The sequence below is a fragment of the Acomys minous genome (genome assembly GCF_964271855.1).
Source record: "Acomys minous genome assembly, chromosome: 1".
NCBI lineage: Eukaryota > Metazoa > Chordata > Mammalia > Rodentia > Muridae > Acomys > Acomys minous.
Window position 1 is genome coordinate 140,997,607 of NC_140483.1, and position 20,245 is coordinate 141,017,851.

General features: G+C 39.0%; 1 protein-coding gene across 5 annotated transcripts in view; it reads right to left on the reverse strand.

The window, feature by feature from the left end:
* The window catches only part of ORC3 (origin recognition complex subunit 3), a 47,782-nt gene that overhangs the window by 14,459 nt on the left and 13,078 nt on the right, over positions 1-20,245 (reverse strand). For 4 of the 5 annotated variants that reach the window (XM_084799126.1, XM_084799124.1, XM_084799128.1 and 1 more), the window contains exons 7-13: positions 19,088-19,221; positions 16,759-16,918; positions 15,096-15,209; positions 10,856-10,989; positions 10,362-10,425; positions 6,410-6,526; positions 5,508-5,587 (exon numbers count right to left, since the gene is read on the reverse strand). In XM_084799126.1, coding sequence (XP_084655252.1) covers positions 5,508-5,587; positions 6,410-6,526; positions 10,362-10,425; positions 10,856-10,989; positions 15,096-15,209; positions 16,759-16,918; positions 19,088-19,221 — 803 coding nt within the window. The remainder of the gene's footprint in view (positions 1-5,507; positions 5,588-6,409; positions 6,527-10,361; positions 10,426-10,855; positions 10,990-15,095; positions 15,210-16,758; positions 16,919-19,087; positions 19,222-20,245) is intronic. The other variant, XM_084799125.1, reaches the window with a different exon arrangement.

A 20,245-nucleotide genomic window follows, 5' to 3' on the forward strand; every position in this document is an offset into this window, starting at 1 on the left:
TGGTTGTGTTGTGTGACAACCTCCAAACTGAAACATTCCCTCCATTACCGATTGACTCAGGAAATAAAGGAAACCTACAAGGCTTAGGCAGAAAAAGAACTCACAGATTTCAGAAACTTACAAAGCAGACAATAGGTATGAACTTGAATGTATAATCACTGGGGAAAATATGCTAGGTGTCAGAAATAGCTATTTTCAAAAGAGCAGAGCAGTATTATAAACACATCTTTATTTATGATAGATGGAAAATTTATGATTTGGGGATAGGAAAGAAACAGTTTATCCTGGAAGAAGCAAAGACACTAAAGGCTAATAACATTTACGGAGAAGCAGACACACTGTTAGCAACAGTGTACACTGCTACAATCAATGTTATAGTCTCTGCAAGGCTACATCCATGTATTCATTTTATGGAAATTACACAAATGTATAAATACATGTTTCTGATAAATGTTTATAGAAATGAAAAATTATAAAATCTTAACTATCTTAAGGGTCTGATTAAATAAAACACATTCTTGATTGCAGATGTCAGAAATGATGATAAATAACAAAGTACAACAATATATAGTGCTAATGACAGCTACTACTTATATACATATATCTGTGTATCGTGTTATGATAACACTATGTGAGATCTTACTATTATCATTCCACTATTAGAGATGGGCAAATGGAGGCTCAGTGAAATTAAGTAACTTGTTCAGTGTCCCAAAAATGGTCACTGACAAAGCTGAACTTGACACTTAGTGTGCCATGACATCTGTGGTCTCTCTTGGGGACGAGGGGTAGAAGGAACAAAGTCTCCAGTCTGTTCCAGGCTGAGACTTTGAGTCTGCACCAGAGCTAGCACCATGCTGACCACATATACTGCAGCCCAGAGCAGTGTCCATGGTAGGACACACATACACACACACTAAACTACATGCCAAAAATTAAAAAGTGTTGTGGAAAACAAAAAAAGCAGAGTAATGGGACAGGCATAGCAGAAAAATGGGTCCTAATTTTAAAGTGGTCAATGGCAAGTGATAAACTGTAACTACAAAGGGTCATGGGGAGTTAGCTGTGAACACAGCCTTCATTGCCACATGGGCTGAAGTGGCCGGTCAGCGCGAGGTGCTGGATCACAGAACTCCTGGCTCATTCTGAAACTTAAAGCTCTGAACATGGAAGACATGTGGGAGATACATTTCTTTTTACTGTACTGTCTGGAATGCAGAAGAAAAGTATGCTGGATTTTGAAGATTTACACTTAAAAGTTCCTGTATTTTACTAGGGGGAAAAAGTTTTTCAGACTTTACCCAAACATAAAAACCAAAAAAGCAAACTCAGGAGTGTCTGTGACATTTTGTACATGCCTAATGTGTCAACAGGATGAAGGAAATTTATTTCAAGCGTGCAGGCTTCTACATGCCTTTTCTTGTGGTAGCCTCACTTTTATCTGACCTTGCTATAACTGCTATATCTGATCCTCAGTACTTTTGAGCTCAACTTAATAAAAATATGGAAACTATACTTGGTATTTATTGCTTTTTATTTATAGTCCTCCAACTTGCACTTTAAATCTTTGCAAATAAAAGCTGATGGTACAAATAGCTCAAGTCAGATCTGAATTATAATCCTATGAGCAATGAAGCAGTCTCACTCATGCAAGTCACTTAGTCACTTTCTATGCGTCAGGTTCCTCAAGGAAGGCATGGCTAATTGGCCTACCAGAATGGTAGATTGCAAAATGTCCTCAAGGTGCCTAAGGCAGTACCCGTACACAGCAAGCCTTCAATAAATGGTGGTTACTATTGTCACCATCATTTTTGTGATCTCGGTACTATATGCTACTTGATTAACATTTATGATCCCTAACTGGATTCTGAGTTCAGGAGGCCCAGGAAAGTTAAAAGAAAGAAGTACGTTCCTCCCAGACAAATGAACTTATGAATTTAGGAATACCTAACAATGATGATAAATACTAGTCATAAAATTACAACACAAAGAATTAGGTTAGGGTGCTGGAGAGATGGCTCAGGAGGAAAAGTGCTTTCCACCTGACAATGCACGCTTACCTGATACCATCTTGGACTAGCAAAATTCCAGAAGTGTTCTAAAGTTTATAAACACACAGAAACAGTTTTGCTGGGCATGGTGTCACACACCTTTAATCCCAGTGCTTAGAAGACAGAGTAAGTATAGTGGTTCATAACTAGCTTTGTCTGCCTACCAAGTTCTAGGTCAGCCAGTACTACAAAGTGAGACCTTGTCTCAGAAAAAACCAAATCAAACACACAAACAAAACAAAAAGACCTTTTCAGTGGAAATCAAATTCTTTGGGGATGTATTTTTCCAGCTGACGAGAAGTTTCATATTACACTGCACCAGCAGATCGCTAACAACTGTGCTACAGTTTTGGGCTGTGTGGGGGTTTGAGAATATCCCCGCATGTTCGTTCATATTTTGAAGGCCTGGCTGTCAGTTGGTGTGCTGTCTGGGGACATGTACAGAAGGCGCAGCCGTGGTGGAGAGAATGCAGCCATGGACGCTGAGTGCTCTCTGTGTATTAACTGTGGCTCAAGAAGCCTGCCACCTGCTACCACCACAAACCTACCCTGTGGAACCCGAAGGCTAAATCCACTCTCTTCTCTAAGTTGCCTTGGTCATGGTGTCTTAGCATAGCAACAAAAGCATAATTAGGTTCCTACTGTGCCCATGTGTTGTGTTCTGGGCATGGAGGAATGAGGACTAAAAATACATCTAGTTAACAGATGTCATAATATGTTCATTATTATGGTGTGGCACATACACTGGCAGAGGCAAGAGGATTCTGAGTTCAAGGCTGGCCTGAGCCACACAGCAAGTCACTTCAAAACAAAACAACAAAAATACTCTGTTCACACAACCATCTGTACCTGCTGAGAAAACTCTGAGCCTTATACAGAAACCCACCTCACATTTTAGTTCCCTTTCTCGCTATTCAAGTGGTCAGTATTTGTATGTGTGGTACATGCATATGGTGGCTTAAATGATAATGGCCCTCAATGCTTAGTCACCAGGGAGTGGAACTCATTGAAAGAATTATGAAGACTAGGAGGTGTGGCTTTATTGGACAAAGTGTGCCACTGGGGGTGGGTTTTGAGGTTTCAAAAGCCCATGCCAGGCCTACGGATCTGTGTCTCGCTTTCTGCCAAGGGATCAGGATGTACCTCTCAGCTACTGCTGCAGAACCTGCCTGCATGCTGCCATGCCCTCCACCGTGAGGATATGTATTAAGCAAGCTCCCAATTAAATGCTTTCTTTCATAAGGCTTGCCATGGTCATGGTCTCTCTTCACAGCAATAGAACAGAGACTAATAGAGCAGTGCATGTCAGTTTACAGGTGTGTGCACCCAGGGCCCAAGAGTGACATTGAGTGTCCTCTTCTATTGCTCTCTACCTTTTTTCTTTTTTAAGCTTACATCATTTATCTGTGTGTTTGTGATTGTGCAAATGTATGTGCAGATGAATGTCAGGTTTTGGCTAGGCTTGCTCACCAGAGAGCTTCTAGCCACCATGAGGTCTGAACCCAGGTCCTCTGCAAGAGCAGCAAGGACTGAGCTGCCTCTCTAGCCCTTGACTTCATTAGGTTTTAATCACTTGGGAAAACTGAGACATAAGAAAATCAAAATTTATTTAAAATTGTTTCGAAAGTGAAATTTTCAAGGCTGGCAGGACCTTCTTCCTTCTGGGTTAAGCACCCAAACCTTGAAGGCCTACACCAACAAAGGTCAAAAAGTACAGCCAATATTTAGACCCTTGCTCTTCAAGGTCAGCCAGCACCCAGGCAATGATAGGAACCCTTTGGTAGCTCATCTATCCTCTTGATCAGAGGCCAGGGCATCTCCACAGATGGGGCTCTAGCCAGTGTACATGCCATGGGGACAGAGTCAGTGGAAGTAGGCATGCCCTGTGAGTCCACATCATCAGCATGTAGCTGCGTGGCCATGATCCATACCTACAGGAGACCGATGACTTTAAACATAAAAAAGATACGTATGTGGACACCTACATGGTCATAAAATGAAATAAAGAAGTACAACCAAAAACAGTAAATAATTTTGTCAGCTTTGTCATGCATGTCAAATTCTAGAATGTTACTGAGCGCACTTGTCTACAATTAAACCCCATTTTCCAAGAAATACTCAAAATGAGAACCAGAAGAAGAGGCCTACTGAAAGAGTAACTCAGTTGAGGACTTACACGCTCTCTTCACAGATGCTCCAAAGATTAGATTCAGATAGGCATCTATGCTCACCAAGCACAGCCTTTCTTGTGCATTTCCTGAATCTCGTTAAATGGCTAATCAGAAGTGCCTCTTTCAAAATTCAACAAACCGGGGGGCTGGAGAAATGGCCCAGTGGTTAAGAGCACTGGTTGTTCTCCCAGAAGTCCTGTTCAATTCCCAGCAGCCACATGGTGGCTCACAAGCATCTGTAGTGGGATCCTCTGCTGTTATATAGATGCACAGGAAGGCACAATACCCACATACATAAATAAATAAATCCTTAAAGAAATTCAACAAATTGTTCCTGAGACACCACACTACACTGGATGTGACTGTGACTTTTATCCTTGTTCATTCCTGACCGGTGTGCTCCAGATTTCAGTCCTTGTAACTTCCTAAAACTAAGTAAGGGATTCCAATCCTTGACCGCATGACCTCCACGGCAGCCTTCTAGCAGGGCAGCTAAATTATCTCAAGCTATGCTATGCATTCCCACTTTCCTTAATGTGAACTAAAGTCCTTTCATTGTTCTTATTTGGCTCCAAAGCAGCTAAGATCAGCTGTTGTCCTGTATGACAAAAAACTGGGTTCTGGATCTCTAAGAAGAAAATGTTAAAATACTACTGTGCAAATTAGAAATGTTCAAGTGTTAAAAGTAAACAGAAGATCTCATAGTTGGGTATGCACTAATTAGCCAAATTAAAAAAAAATGGGAGGGAAAGCAGGGAACTAAAAACATGTTTACACTTGGCTAATTTTGGTTACATCTGGCCCAAAAATTAACAGACTGGAGGGTTTGTTTTGTTTTGATTTTGGTTTTTTGGGGGTCTAGTGTGTAATAACCCTGGCTGTCCTGGAACTTTCTTTGTATACCAGGCTTGCCTTGAACTCACAGATTTCTGCCTGCCTCTGCCTCCGAAGTACTGGGATTAAAGCCACCATTCCCAGCTGACTAGAATATTTTATAATAACATCTTATGAGGAATTTCAGGGCCAAGTGTAATACATATTATGCTGATAAACTGTCAAGTGCTGCAAGCACAGGCTGCAGGTCACACATTCAAGGCAGTAAGGAATAGATGGTTGCTACATTAACACCACCACAAACTACATACACAGATTCAGAAGATGTTCAAATATTCTTAGATACAACAGGCTACATAAGAAACGTTTAGGCAGACAGGAGTTCTGGAGGAAGGTGTTACTGGCAGGCTTAAAGCTGAAAAAAAAAAAAAGGAACAACAACAAAAATTACCTCAGCAGTTGCATGGCTGATGTGTACTCCTCCGAATCCCATATTTTCTGTTCTAAACATGTGCAATAGAGCTCCCTGATCTATAAATGCAGGATATGATTTATGAGGAATAAAAATCACATACTGAGGTTATAGCCTACTAGTTATGCAAAAATCATCATACAATGATGCTATTAATAAAAAAATGTCATTAAATTACAAGAGGCTTCTTGGATATATTGCATAGGTCAGATACTACAAAAATATGATTTATGTAAAAGCCAAATGAAATTGTATTGAGAATGGCCGAAGAGAATAAGTTACTTTACAGTATCTTTACAGTGCAGTTAAAGACGGGATAAATGGCTGACTGGATTACCAGCTAAGTTAGCAGAACCTGACACTGACCATTGTTCTATTCAATCTCTATAACTTGGAGTTAAAGATCTGAATATTAAGTATTCTTCCATTATTCACATGCATTCTACATGGGGCTCATAGGTTTAGGGTATAATACAAAGGTCAGCTGGGCATAACTTTGCGAAGAGCAGAAGTACTGTGTTTTAATTCGTGGTACGCTGTAGGGCTAACAGATCCTACCTCCGAGTTCCCCAGGAGTACAGAACTAGCTCTCCCTGTGCACACAGCAGGCAGAGGGGCTAAAGAATTAGCACAGTTATGCAGCCCAGCACAAACAGAGGGAAAGAATCCACTGGGACCATGTGGCTATTTATAGTTCTGACTTTCAGGACAAAACCATTTCCTATTATTAGTGATGTGAACAGCTGGAATAGACTGTGTTCTTATTATGAGAACTGGCTCCATCTCAAATTCTGATGCCTGTAATAGAGTAATAGAGAATTCAAACAAGAAAGTACTACTATTCCTACTTTGTTGACTCCAAATGAGGAAATGGCACTTACCTGTCGACCCAGTGGGTACTTGGGAAGAGAAGAGGTAAAATTATGAAGACATCTCAAAACAAGGAAGTAATTGATATGGTAAACATGTAGGTCTTCCAATAATGATTGAGTTTCCTTCTAAAAAAAAAAAATCACAGAATACATTAATAATATGCAGGGTAGTAAAATAAAATTTAAAAATTACCTTATGGATACATACTTTCTAGAAAGCTGATAAGTATTTAGAACTACAAATTACTTTTTTTGTTTTGTTTTGTTTTTTTGTTTTTTTAAGACAGGGTTTTCTCTTATAGCCCTGGCTGTCCTGGTCTCACATGGTAGACCAGGCTGGCCTCAAACTCACAGAGATCTGCCTGCCTCTGCCTCCCTAGTGCTGGGATTAAGGGTGTGTGCCACCATGCCTAGCTCCAAATTACTTTTTTTAATTCATGAAAACTTGACACATCAAATTCAGGACACAGTCCAAACAATTTTTTAGGATCGAATCTTTATGTCTTCATTAGAGTTCATCTTCTTACACTGAAGGCCTTGTCTGAAATTTTGACTCCTCAGGCACAGAGAACTTCATTCTGATTCTTGGACTTACCACTTCCTTCATAGCATTTTTCATGAAGCAGGAATCGTGTCTATTTTGTTCATTTCTACATTCTTAGCATCTATACAAACCACTGGGACATAACAGATTTTTTTTTAATCTAATGAAGTCCTCATTCAGTTTCTTAAATATGAGCAATTACTTTATTTTTTAATTAGATATGGCCTAGACTTCCTAACTTTCTACAAGGACAAAAGCCTATAATGTAAAAATTTTTATACCGTAAGCATTGGCCCCATTTTTTAGAAAGGTACAGACTTAAAAGCACATTTATATTGGTATATAAACTGGTATTGATGTGTGACATGCCTTTAAAAGTCTACCATTTCCAACCTCATCACTCTTGTCTGTCATTAACTAGGTACTTATACAAGAGTGCCCCACACATAGGAGGGGGAGCATGCTTGGTGACCTCAGATAGCCCATTTCCTTTTGTTTTTATGGTTGTGGTTCGTGTGTTAGTGTTCTATAGCTGTGAAGAGACGTCGTGGATGTGACAACTCTTACTAAGCAAAGTCAGCATTTAATTGGGAGGTTTAGTTGTGGGGAGACCACAGCAGCAAACAGGAAACACAGCGCTGGAGAAGCAGCTGAAAGCTCCACATGCAGCTCTGCAGCAGCATTAGTACAGAGCAGCTGGCCTGGCCTGCGCTTGTGAAAACCTCACAGCCCACCCCGAGCGACACACTTCTTCCAACAGAGCCACCCTTCCTAATCCTGTCAAACAGCACCAGTGACAGGTGACCAGCCATTCAGATATAGGAGCCTGTGGGCACCATTCTACTCAGACACAATTTATAAAATACAGCTGCTGACTTAGTTCTTCTTTCTAACAGTAATTTACTACAACTTTAATAAGTTTAAAATCCATTTCTTACTCTGAATGTATTTGGTTGGGCAAATAGGCATGAAACATTACTATGTTAGAGAAAGCTTTCTACACAGCTCAAATATCTGTAAGGGCTGAAATGATGCCCAAAGCTTTACAGATGATTTGACCATAAATACATTAATTAATTCTCTTAAAAGTATGTAGGGTTAGTCATTCAAAACATATGCTGAGACTAAGGAAAAGTGTTCTGACATGAAGGGATCAACATGAATAACAAGCCATTACTAGTACCACAAACTGTAGCTGGTAGAGGCCACAGCATTAAAATGAACCTAACCTTAGCTGTGCTGACGAGACGGCATTTTTTTTTTTAATGTTACTTAAATGCATGAGAATGTCAACATAAACATATAATCACAAAACTATGCATTTGTAATATAAACTAGGGCTATTCCCACTGTTCTTCAGTTAGAGCGGCAGGGCCTACCTAGTTGGGCAGGGCACCCAGTCAGCTTGACAGGCTGTAGCTACCTCCTATGAAGCAGTTTCCCAAGGTACCCACAAACTACCTTCAGAATTAACTTGCCAACATTTTGAAAAGAGCATTTCTGATTTCTCAAACACTAAGAAATAACCTTAGGCATCTTGGCTTGCTTGCATTCTCAATAAAGTATTCTATAAAGGATATGGGTTTTGATGCTAGGTCTGGATATTAATGGCAGATCCATCACTCACTAATTATGACCACTGGCTGAGTGGCTGTCCTGTAATCCAGGCTGGTCCTGTATTCCCTCTGTGGCCAAGGATGACCTTGAGATGTGTGGCTTATGCAATGATAAGGACCGAGCTAGGCGTGTGGGCAGGCTTGGCAAGCACTGCAGCTGCTGAGCTGCCTCAGCTCTAACTGCAACCTTTTATTTGCCGAGCAGAAACCACACTAGGAACCATTATTCTACTTCATAGATAAGTAAATCAAAGCTTAACCTAGCGAGTCGGTCCCTAGGGGCACAGCTAATGAGAGGCTGGGCGCTGAGGGAAGGCAAGAGTCCCTACAGAGCCTCCCAATGCCACCCAATGCCAAACTACTGTATGGTAGAAAAGGACAGACAGGGAAACATAATAAAAATGAAAAATTCAAGTATTTTAAATTAAGAATAATTTTTTTTTTTTAAAGACAGGGTTTCTTAGTGTAGCCTTGGCTGTCCTAGAACTCACTTGATAGGCCAGGCTGGCCTTGAACTCAACAGAGATCCACCTGTCTCTGCCTCCCAAGTGCTGAAATTAAAGGCACGAGCCACCACCTTCTGGCCTGTCTTACTTGTTCTTAAATTTCTTCTAGTAAAATCACTAGCATTGGCTCCAAGAACTTCCTATTCTGCTATGCAGGTAATTTGGGTCCAGCCTATATAAAAAGTAAACAAAGTATTTAAAAATAAAGAGAAACAGTATTTAGTAGAAGCCATCTTCAACACATTCTGGAGATTCTATATTGTGTGCCTATCTCAAAACGTTTCTCTATATTACTTGTTTTGGGTCATTTTTACATCAATTCAAGACAGGATAGAGTCAATTTGGAAGAGGGAAAATGTCTCATCATACCTGTGGACAAGCCTATAGTGCAGTTTCTTATTTAGTCATTGACGTAGGAGGGCACAGATGACTGTGGGTGGTGCTACGCCTGGGCAGGTGGTCCTGGGCTCTATAAGAAGCAGGCTGAACAAGCCAGCATGCAGCACTCCACCATGGCCTTGGCATCAGTTCCTGCCTCCAGGTTCCTGCCTGCTTGAGTTCCTGTCCTGCTTTTTCCCATTAGGAACTGTGATGTGGAGGCATAAGCAAAACAAGGCCACCCCTCCCCATGCTGCTTTAAGTGAGGGTGTCTCGTAGAAGCAATAAGACCCCGAACTAACGCACTAGTGTACATTAACATACAAAATAATTTGCTTCATAATAACATTTTGATACTTATTGTCATGTACTTTAATTTATATGCATCTTCCCACTGGTCCCTTCCTGTTCCAACCATATCCTCTTTTACTTTCTTGGTTTTTGTTTGTTTTAAGTCTAGATTCCACATAAGAGAGAAAACATGTAGCATTTGTCTTTTCATAACTCATAAATTTGTAAGAACATTATCTCTTTCATGTTGTTATACTATAATATAATAAATCTTCAAATGTAATCAATTCCATACACTTAGCAGTAGATGGATATGCTGCCTGCCTTCAACATGCTTTTATTTATAACAATCTTATATTTTAAAATAATTCAATACAGCAAATCTCTGTTGATATAAAGATTCCACCACAATAGATCAGAGGAATTTTTCTCTTGATAAAAACCTTACCTTTGACACTTGAGGTTTTGTCCTATGTAGTGCTCACCTGTAGCTGGCTATCCTGAGTCAGTGCCTCATCCTCCAAATATTCTGACATATAGATGTATTTTATAAAACTAATGAGTGCTTACATGCATAGCCTTTGCATGAAGTTTAGAGGAATGCAGTAAGACATGGACATTCCTACCTTTAAAAACGTGTCATTGGTCAACAGTGCAACTTGCTTTTTCGAAGGTTGCTTTTCAACGTACCTAAAATTTAAAAAAAAAAGGAAATGTTAAGCAATTTATATATTTGAATAGCATGTTATGAAAAATAATTACCTAGATTGGTTTTCATATTTTTTCATTTCTTTTCAAAAACAAATTCAAGACATTAGTTCATGATTACCTTAAGGATAACTAGTTAAGTCATAAAGGCCATTTACCCTAGATATAGGAAATGTTATTTCTATAAGAAAATCCTGGAGACTTACAAAATATTAGTAAAACTGTTTTTCTGTATGTCAAATTTTAAACCAACAAAGAAACTCCAGCACTAAAAGCAGCATGGTTCTACAGTACACTGACAAAAGGCTTATCAGCCCCTTCTTAACTTCAAAGCCAACTCAAGCTGAACCCTCCCTGGACTCCTAGCCTCCAGTACAAGAGACACTAAAGAAAAGTATATGCATCCTTTTACCTCCTAAATGAAGGAAGGCGGCGGATGTTCTCACACTGATGAACCGAGAAAGAATGTATTCTTTTCTTGGCTTCTGGGAGATCGCAGCACAGAACACTTAGGGGCTGGGAATATAAATGTTCTAGCAGAGAAAGCTGAAACAAATATGACGATACTTATTATAGTTTGGCAGTAAATATTTTCCCTTTACCTGCTAAATATTAAAACTCTTTTTCAAGAGGAAAAGCATTTGTGGTTGGGGCTGGAGCTATGGCTCAGCAGTGAGGGGCACTTGCTACTCTGAAGATGAGCAGGTTCACCCAGAAGGCAGCTATCACCCATTTATAACTTCAGTTCCACTCTCTTCTGGCCTGCAAGGCACTGCACACGTGGGGAAAAAACGTACTTGTAGGAAAAACACCCATACACATAAAATAAAAATAAATATCTAAAAAACACATGTCATCATACATTGCAAGAGCACTTATACACCCTTATATTTCCAAGGCTACAATTCTATGGACAAGGTCAGAAAAAGCAACCTAAGAAATATAACATTAAAAGAAAACATAAATGGGTATATTGCTGCACAAACCACTTAAATTGATTGTACATGTAATCTGGATGGGACTAGTGTATGACCTAAAGATCTAACAGACGTCTTCTCCCCAAATTACATACATACAAATATGCTGCTGCAGTGATGGATGGTACATCTACCAATAACAGTAACAAAAATCTGTACCTTCAAAATCAGATTTATCCCATTCAAGAAAAAAACAGTACACTGTCTACTAAAATACTCAAACAGCACATCACTGTAGTATCCATAGAAGTCATTTCCAAATTTTAACACAATTTATTTAAAACCTCTAATGTAGAGCTGAGCATAGTGAAACATGCCTCTAATCCCATCACTCAGGAGGTAGAGGCAGGCAATCTCTGTAAGTTCGAGGCCAGCCTGGTCTACAGAGCAAGTACAGGACAGCCAAAGCTACACAGAGAAACCCTGTCTCAAAAATACCAAAAAAAGAAAAAGAAAAGTTCTAATGTAATTTATAATACTAAATATAAGAGAATCAAGATAATTTTTTTTTCTGATTGTAAGCAAGATGCTCAGGACTAATTTTGTTTATTCAAGTAACCTTATCCCACCTTGCTTTCTTTTTCTTTCTCTTTCACTCTCTTTTTTAAAGATTTATTTATTTGTTATTTATACAGTATTCTTCCTGCATGTGTGCCCGCAGGCCAGAAGAGGGCACCAGATCTCACTATGGATGGTTGTGAGCCACCACATGGTTGTTGGGAATTGAACTCAGGACCTTTGGAAGAACAGTCAGTGTTCTTAACCTCTGAGCCATCTCTCCAGCCCTCACTTTGCTTTCTATTGCTATAATAAACATCATGATCAAAAGCAACGTAGAAAGGAAAGGGCTTATCTGGCTTACATATTGCAACCATGAACCATTATTGAGGGAAGTCAGGCAGGAACTCTACCATAAGCAGCGGTAGTGGCTGTGGAGAAATAGGACTTACTGGCTTGCTTCTAGGCTCGTGTTCAGCTACTGTTCTTAGACAACCACACCTCCCCACCCAGGATGACCTGCCATAAGGTGGCACTACCCACAATAGTGCTTTCCCACATCAACTATCAAGAAAATGACACAAAGACATACGCAGTGTGATGGAGGCATTTCCTCATTTGAGTTCTTTCCTCTCAGGTAACTTTACATTAAAAAAAAAAAAAAAAACCCCACCTGACTAGCACACCATGTTACCATACAGATAATTCCTTAAGTAATGGAGAAAACATATTCTACTTAGTAGACAATAGCATTCCCCACAGGAAATTAATAATTTAACATGCTCTTCTATACAAATTATAACATATTTGGTTGCCCACAGGTTTATTGTGATATATTCTATTTATTCCTAAACTCTTCAGAGCTTTTTACACAAAATGATTTCAACTTGTCAAAGGTCCTTTCTGGGTCTATTAAGACAGTCACATGATTTCTGCCTGAGTCCATTTATGTCCTGCATTGCATGCATTAAACTGTGTATTATCAACTATCCTTGCGTCCTCGGAATGAAACCAATTTGATCACAGTGAATAATATTTGTGTTGATCAATTTAGTTTGCAAGTATTTTACTGATAATCTTTGAAGCTATATTAATCAGAAATTAATATGCAGGGTTTTCTGGTGCTGTGACTTCAGTGTCGAGGTAATACTACCTTTACTGCACCACTCTGACAGCACCCTCTTCCATTTAGAGTAGCCTGAGGGGCAGGGGCACCAGTTATTCTTAAAACTGCAGTATATCTGGCAGGAAATCCACCTGGTCCTGGCCATTATTATCCTTGGCTTACTTTTGATAATTCATGCTTCTAGAAATTTATCCAGTTTTTTTCTAGTTGACTGGAATTAAGCTTTCCTAATTTTTCTTAACTACTTCAGTGTTAAGTGTTTCACTACTTCTTTCCGTCTCTAGTTAACTTGGGTCTTCTTTGAGGTGGTTAGGTTGGCTACGAGTCTAGTAAACTTATGTTTTCAAAGAATCCGCTTCTGCTTCTTCACATAGTTTGCAATCTCCATTTCATTTACTTCTTCTCTGCTCTGTATTACCTCTTTCTGTATCCTGATTTGAAACTTGGCTTATTCTTGATTTTCTTCTATAAACCTCAAAGTATATTTTTCTAGCATTACTTACTCAAAGTTTACTTTTCTACTTCCTTTGCTGGACAACGAACAATTTGAAAACAGATTTCTTCTCCTGTTGCATATCTAGGGCTCAGCACAGTGCCGTTCTTACTATAAGTACCTTGTATTTCATAAATAAACAAAATGAATGGCAGAATAAATTTTAGGTTATTCTCTCATTTAATTTCAAAAATTGCTAAGGTAAATTCTGTCTTGATTTTTAAATCTTTGTTTGAAAAGTCAGTGACACAAAATCACTATGATCATATGCAGTAAGAATACATACGCATGCCTTTAATCCCAGAGCTGGAGAGGCAGAGGCAGGTGGATCTCTGTGAGTTTGAGGCCAGGCTGGTCTACAAAGTGAGTCCAGGACAGCCAATGCTCTGTGTAATAGAGAAACCCTGTCTTGAAAAACCAAAAAAGTAAAAAGAAAAAGCAAAGCAAAGCAAAACAAAACAACATGAAAAAAGAAAAGAAAAATAAGCTAAGGTTGGGAGGTGGTGGCACATGACTTTAATCCTAGCACTGCGGAGGCAGAGACAGGTGGATCTCTGAGTTCAAGGCCAGCCTAGTCTACAAAGAAGGTCCCACGACAGCCACGGCTACACAGAGAAAGTCTGTCTCAAAAAACAAAACAAAAAACATACAAGTTTCAAAGCACTATAAAAAGATGAAGATTATCATATTAGACTTTTACAATGAATGTTACAACATATAGGTCTTAATGAAACTGACTACTGGCATGTACTTACAGTGACTATACTTTGACAATGTAGGGAGTGCCACGGGAAGTAATTAATATTATGTTTTATTTTTCTTTCTTTGTTTTTCGAGGCAGGGTTTGTGTGTGCAGCCCTGGCTATCCCAGACTTGCTTTTTGTAGACCAGGCTGGCCTCGAACTCACAGCGATCCACCTGCCTCTGTCTCTCGAGTGCTGGGATTAAAGGTGTCTGCCACCAAGCCCAGCTTAATATTATCTTTTGAACAACTGAAAAATCTGGGTCTTTTTAAAGTTAGAGCCAATATTATAAAGTTAAAATCAATTAGCTTATGGCTGTTCACATGACTCTAGTGGTGCATTCTCAACACATAAAAATAAGTTATTAACTAACAACGCAAGTGCACTGAATATCAAACTATAGCATGTCACCTGCTTCCACATACAAACTAAAAATGTGATGCTACAGCTTAAAAAGTGTTGGTAGCAACAGCCGCATCACACCCAAGAACTAAGCTGCAGAGGGTCACCAGAGTTTAATGGCATTTCTTAGGTAAAAAGCCCTAAACAAAAAATTAGCCTCCCCCTGCAGCCCAGCTCTCACGGTTAGGACTGGCTAGACTGGAAACAGACTGTTCCCATTGCTCATTCCATAATTTTTCCTTCTATGGGTGACTTCAAAGTAGGAGAGATAGAACCTAGAAAAAAATAAATGGAATTTATGTTCTCTAGATCTTATTACTAAAATGCCTTGGTCATCACACTAGTCAATCTGAAATAACGTAAGCTAATAAAAATCAGACAGTAAACGTTCAAACTCATCAGTATTTTCTTACCTTAAGTCCTTTGATGAAGTTTTGAATTGAGAAATCATGATACAAAAAGATGTTGGTCAGAACCTGTAATGCCTTTTTACTTATTTTAAAAGGAAACTGAGCCGAAAGAAGCAGCTGAAAGAGACAGAGAGATGAAAGACATATGCCTTAGTCTTCCTCCTCATTAACCATAAGTATAAGTAACTAGGCAAAGAACTACACTGTGGCAGAACAGATATGAAAGTGATAGTAGCTATAATTTTTAAAGGTCAAATGCTAACCATATCACAAACTTTACTTATTTAAGACTAGAAACACCAAAAAGCAATCTGTATTACAAACCCTGTTTGTCTGAGATAGGGTCTCACCAGGGAGGTAGCCCTGGCTAGCCTGAACTTGATATGTAGACCAGGCTTGCCTTTCTCTGTAAGTCCTACCACTCCCGTCCTCAAACTACACTCTGAACCAAAGATATCTACCAACCTCCATTAAATTTCTAATCTTCAAATAATGCATATTAAACATATACCCTTTGTCTTATACCAGAAAATACTAAGAAAAAAAATGAACCTTTTTATTACTAGATAAATTTTCTTTTCCTCCCTATAGACCCAAATTAGTAAAGTGTGCACTGTGTGTATTATAGCTATGTACTTGTGAATGAGAATACAAAGTGAAGATTTTTCTTTTTGAAAATATAGAGACATTTGTATTATTTGGTTAGTTTTCAGTGGCCTACAGTGGTGCTTTACATCTGAAAATCAAACCTAGCTACAATTAACCCACTGGAAATTGAAAATTTTTTCCTAGTATGCCAATAACTCAGACTGCTGTGTGCTGTGGCTAGATGCACAGACGTGGCTGGTAGACGAACACACCGGTGTCACTCTTAACCTGCACAGCCATCGCTACGCACATCTTAATGGAATCGAGAATGAATATCTGGCAGTAAATAAAGATTATAACAGTTAAAATCTAAGTTTAGGAGCTTTGTTAAGAGCAACATGACATCTGTCAAAGTCCATGAAAGCCTTCAGGGCTAAAGAGATGGCTCAGAAGATAAGAGCACTCGCTGCTCTTCCAGAAAACTGGGGCCTCACAACCACCTATAACTCCAGTTCTAGAGACCCGACACCCTCTTCTGACCTCCATTGGCACTGCATGCACACGATATACATACAAACATGTGAACAAAACACACATACGTATATAGAGTGTTAAAAACTTTAAATCATTTTAAATAAAATATAAGATCAAAGCACACTGGTAATGCTCTGAAGTCTACAAATTCTGTAAAATTTTACTTATTAATTTCAGTGCTAAGACAATTCAAATCCAGGGCCCCCCGTCAACACTGCCAAACAAGTGCTCTATCAGTGAGCTGTATCTCGAGAGCCCTAAATTCATTTGAAAAGCCTAACTTCCTCAATTTAAGTAATAAAACCAAAAATGGATGCATATAGATGATCACTGCTTTCATAAAGCTTACCTGGTATCTGAGAAGGCAATTATATGCAGAGACTATAAAATTATAAACACAATTGAGTAAAAGCATTAAAATATGTAAATAAGTTGAACAAAGACTGAGATACATAGGGATTTACTTGTACCATTTATTATATATAATTCATGTCTGGTAGTTCTGGATTCATGCCATGCCATCAGTAAATGTTTTTCTTTTTACCTTATCAAGAATTACTGTCAAGTGTTCCTTGCAAGACAAAGACTGGAACAGTTCTATATACAACAGGGATGATATTGCATGAGGAAGCAGCCGGTGGATAATGACAGGAGATGTGGCAATCCCAAAAATGAGAACTAGTGGAAATTCATGCAGATGCTGACTAGGTATTGAAGAAAAAGACAAAAGAAGTTTCATCAATAAATATATTCTAATACATTACATTTCAAAATGATTATCTTAAGACATTGTCACTGAGTTTTCTAGGTTATTCTTTTTCTTTTTAAAATAAAAATACTAACAATAAGCTCCCCAGACTCTAACTCTGAAGTCAACCCATTAGTGGATCCTTTTCTTTCCTAAAGAGCAGAGACCCAGAAAGACCACGAGCTCCCCTGAGATCAGACTACCCAAGACCACAGCACGGTGTCACTGTCACTTAACATAATCTCACTGATTTTGAGCCTCGTGTCGTCTTCCTTATGGTTTTCCACCAAATCTCTGCTTTCCTTTGCATACAGACAATCATTTTTTTTCTTTCTTTCTCCCACCACCCCCATTTTAGGTTTTTCGAGACAGAGTTTCTCTCTGTTTAGACTCATCTATCCTGGACTTGCTTTGTAGACCAGGCTGGCCTCAAACTCATGGAGATCCACCTGCCTTTGCCTCCCAAGTGCTGGGATTACAGGAGTGTGCCACCATGCCCAGCCCACACATACGATCTTTACACATATGTGAGTCTTCTTTTTAATAAACATCATTCGAAAACTTATATTTCTTATTAAAAATACTGAACATAATTTCAAATCAACACAGCCGAGTCAGAAACAAGCAGCTTCCATGGAGTGAACCAGCACCACGTGTGAGGGTTTCTGACACTCCTTTGTATTATGGTTGATGGTTTCGCCTGCTCGCTCCTATTTCCTATACTTTCCAGAATTGGCTGTATGAAGTTCTTTCCACATCACAGAAATAAAGTGCTATACTCTCTTACAGCTGCTCTGAGTTCTTTACTTTTGAGGGCCGAATTAAGTAGCATGCTGTTATACACAGTGAGCACATTTTCACAGGACTGTAAGAAGACAAACGTCTTAGGACAGTACCTGAGGGCACACCTCAATGGTAGGGAATTTGCTCAGCCATGCATTGCAGTCCTAGGTTCCATCCCCACCACTGGGGCCCAGGAATCAGGGGAGTGTGTGTGTGTGTGTGTGTGTGTGTGTGTGTTTGGGGGGTGGTGAATACATCTACAACTCACACTTTCAATGGGGCAAAAAATCCTCACAAACCCACACTCAAAATGAGATTTTTAGTATGTTATCTCATATACAGACTATGCAAAGGAAAGTTAACTCTACCCTAGCAGACATACAATGGGAACAATGTTACGGTTATTTAAAATAAGGTTAGTTACTTCAATTTTAAGTCTCTTAGACTTGCCTTTAAAAACTCACATTAAAATTTTTTTTCTCACTTGAAATAGTATATAAAAATAAGATATCTTCATACTGAAAACAATTTTGTTCAGTAAATCTATATGGAACATAGCCTCTAAAGATAAAATCAGAGGGGAAATAGGCCTGATAAAAATACTACAACTTAGAGGAGTATCAGCTTAGCAGGCAAGTAAAGAGACAGTCTTCATACGATAAGTGACTTTTTTTTTTTTTTTTGGTTTTTCGAGACAGGGTCTTTCTGTATAGCCTTGGCTGTCCTGGACTCGCTTTGTAGACCAGGCTGGCCTCGAACTCACAGCGATCCACCTGCCTCTGCCTCCTGAGTGCTGGGATTAAAGGCATGTGCCACCACGCCTGGCGATAAGTGACATTTTATACCCATTTTCCTAAGCTAATTGAGAACAGGATATATCTGTCTTGTATTCTCAAACTTATTTTAAAAATCAAGAAAACAATTTGCTAAGAGGTTTATGATGAACATCTAGATACAAAAAAAAAACAAAAATGATTTTGAATTTTATAAAGTTGGTCTTAAAATGAATACTACTTTTTTTAAAGTTAAAAGTAATGTCTTTTTAAACAAAAATACAAGTTTACACAAAAGCCAAGAACCTGGATATGAAGAGTTGACTGGGTCAGGGAGATGGGGAGAGAAAGGTAAAGGCCAAGCAGAACCAGTCTGTGAGCTGCCTTATGGAAACCTGCTCCTCTGCAGGAGAAACAGAAGCAGGACATGAGATGGCTCAGTGGGTAAAGGGGTGCCCGGAGCCCCAAACTCCCAAACTGGGAGAGAACCCATTGCCTAGAGTGTAACTTCCACACACGCACTGCGGCGCACACACAGCACACCCACCATATTCACACACACGAGCTACCTGCTGATGCTGATGAAGTCCTGCAGCACCTTTGTGCTGAAGCTCTCCATATCATTTAAGATGAGCACAACAGGGGGTGCCGGCCACTGGCTGGGGGATGTCCTCTTTCTGCTCGTCATATCTGGGCACGTCTGCTTTTAAGCAATTGAGGATTGGAGGAGTTAAATGGAAGCCTTGCCAGCCAACACTATAATGTCAGGTGGTAATGTATTTCTTTGTAATATATTTTACAGTGGCTGTTTTTATTTTTTCCCAAATAATACATGATAATAGTAAGAAAAAGGTCCAGAAAGACCTGTAATGAATATCAAATGGATTTTCTACTGAAAAACATAGGAAAAAGACACTTTAGTATACAATTGATTTTTGGGGGGTTGATACAGTTATGTGCTAACGTACAGTCAATGTAAAAGCACAGTGAATGCACTAATACAGACTTTCAGCTGTGAAATCACCCTATTTGGCCAAACCAAACTTAAAAATAATAGGCTTAACTTGCAAAGACTTTGATTTCTAAAAAAAATTTAAAAATTTTGAATGAGACTGAATTGCAAGCATCTTTATATAAACAAGATGAACTCTCATGCATGACTTCAGCAGAAACACTGATTAGAAATGCCCACACTGGCTGGAGGCACAGCAACATAACCTGGGACTGTGGCTGTACCACAGGAATCCAGGAGTCATGGTGTCGATCATTTCCAATGGAGATGGGCACAGTAGAATGAAATTTATATTTTGTTGTATATATTATACTCATAGAGTATTGTTTTCTTCAATATACCTCACTTATAGAGTAATGTTTCCCCAAAAATTCTGAGTATGGATCAAACTAAATTTTTAAAATTATAGACTCCCTCAAAGACTAAGCTGACAGCAAGAATAGGTGATAGGTGTCTACCAGACAAAAGCAAACACTGAAGAATATAACAGAAATTATAAGGAAGTTCAGCCATTACTACAGAGACAGATTCTGGCACAGCACCAACTCCAGATGCTTTCTTTTTGTCATTACATGGAATTCTTCTACAATACAATGTCCTCTTAAGAACCCAAGCACTTAGCAGTGATTTGTCTACATTCTAGAATAATTGTAAATTCTAGTAGATTTGGAAAAAATGCTACCACAAAACTGCTATTATTGCTTCACAGACATGT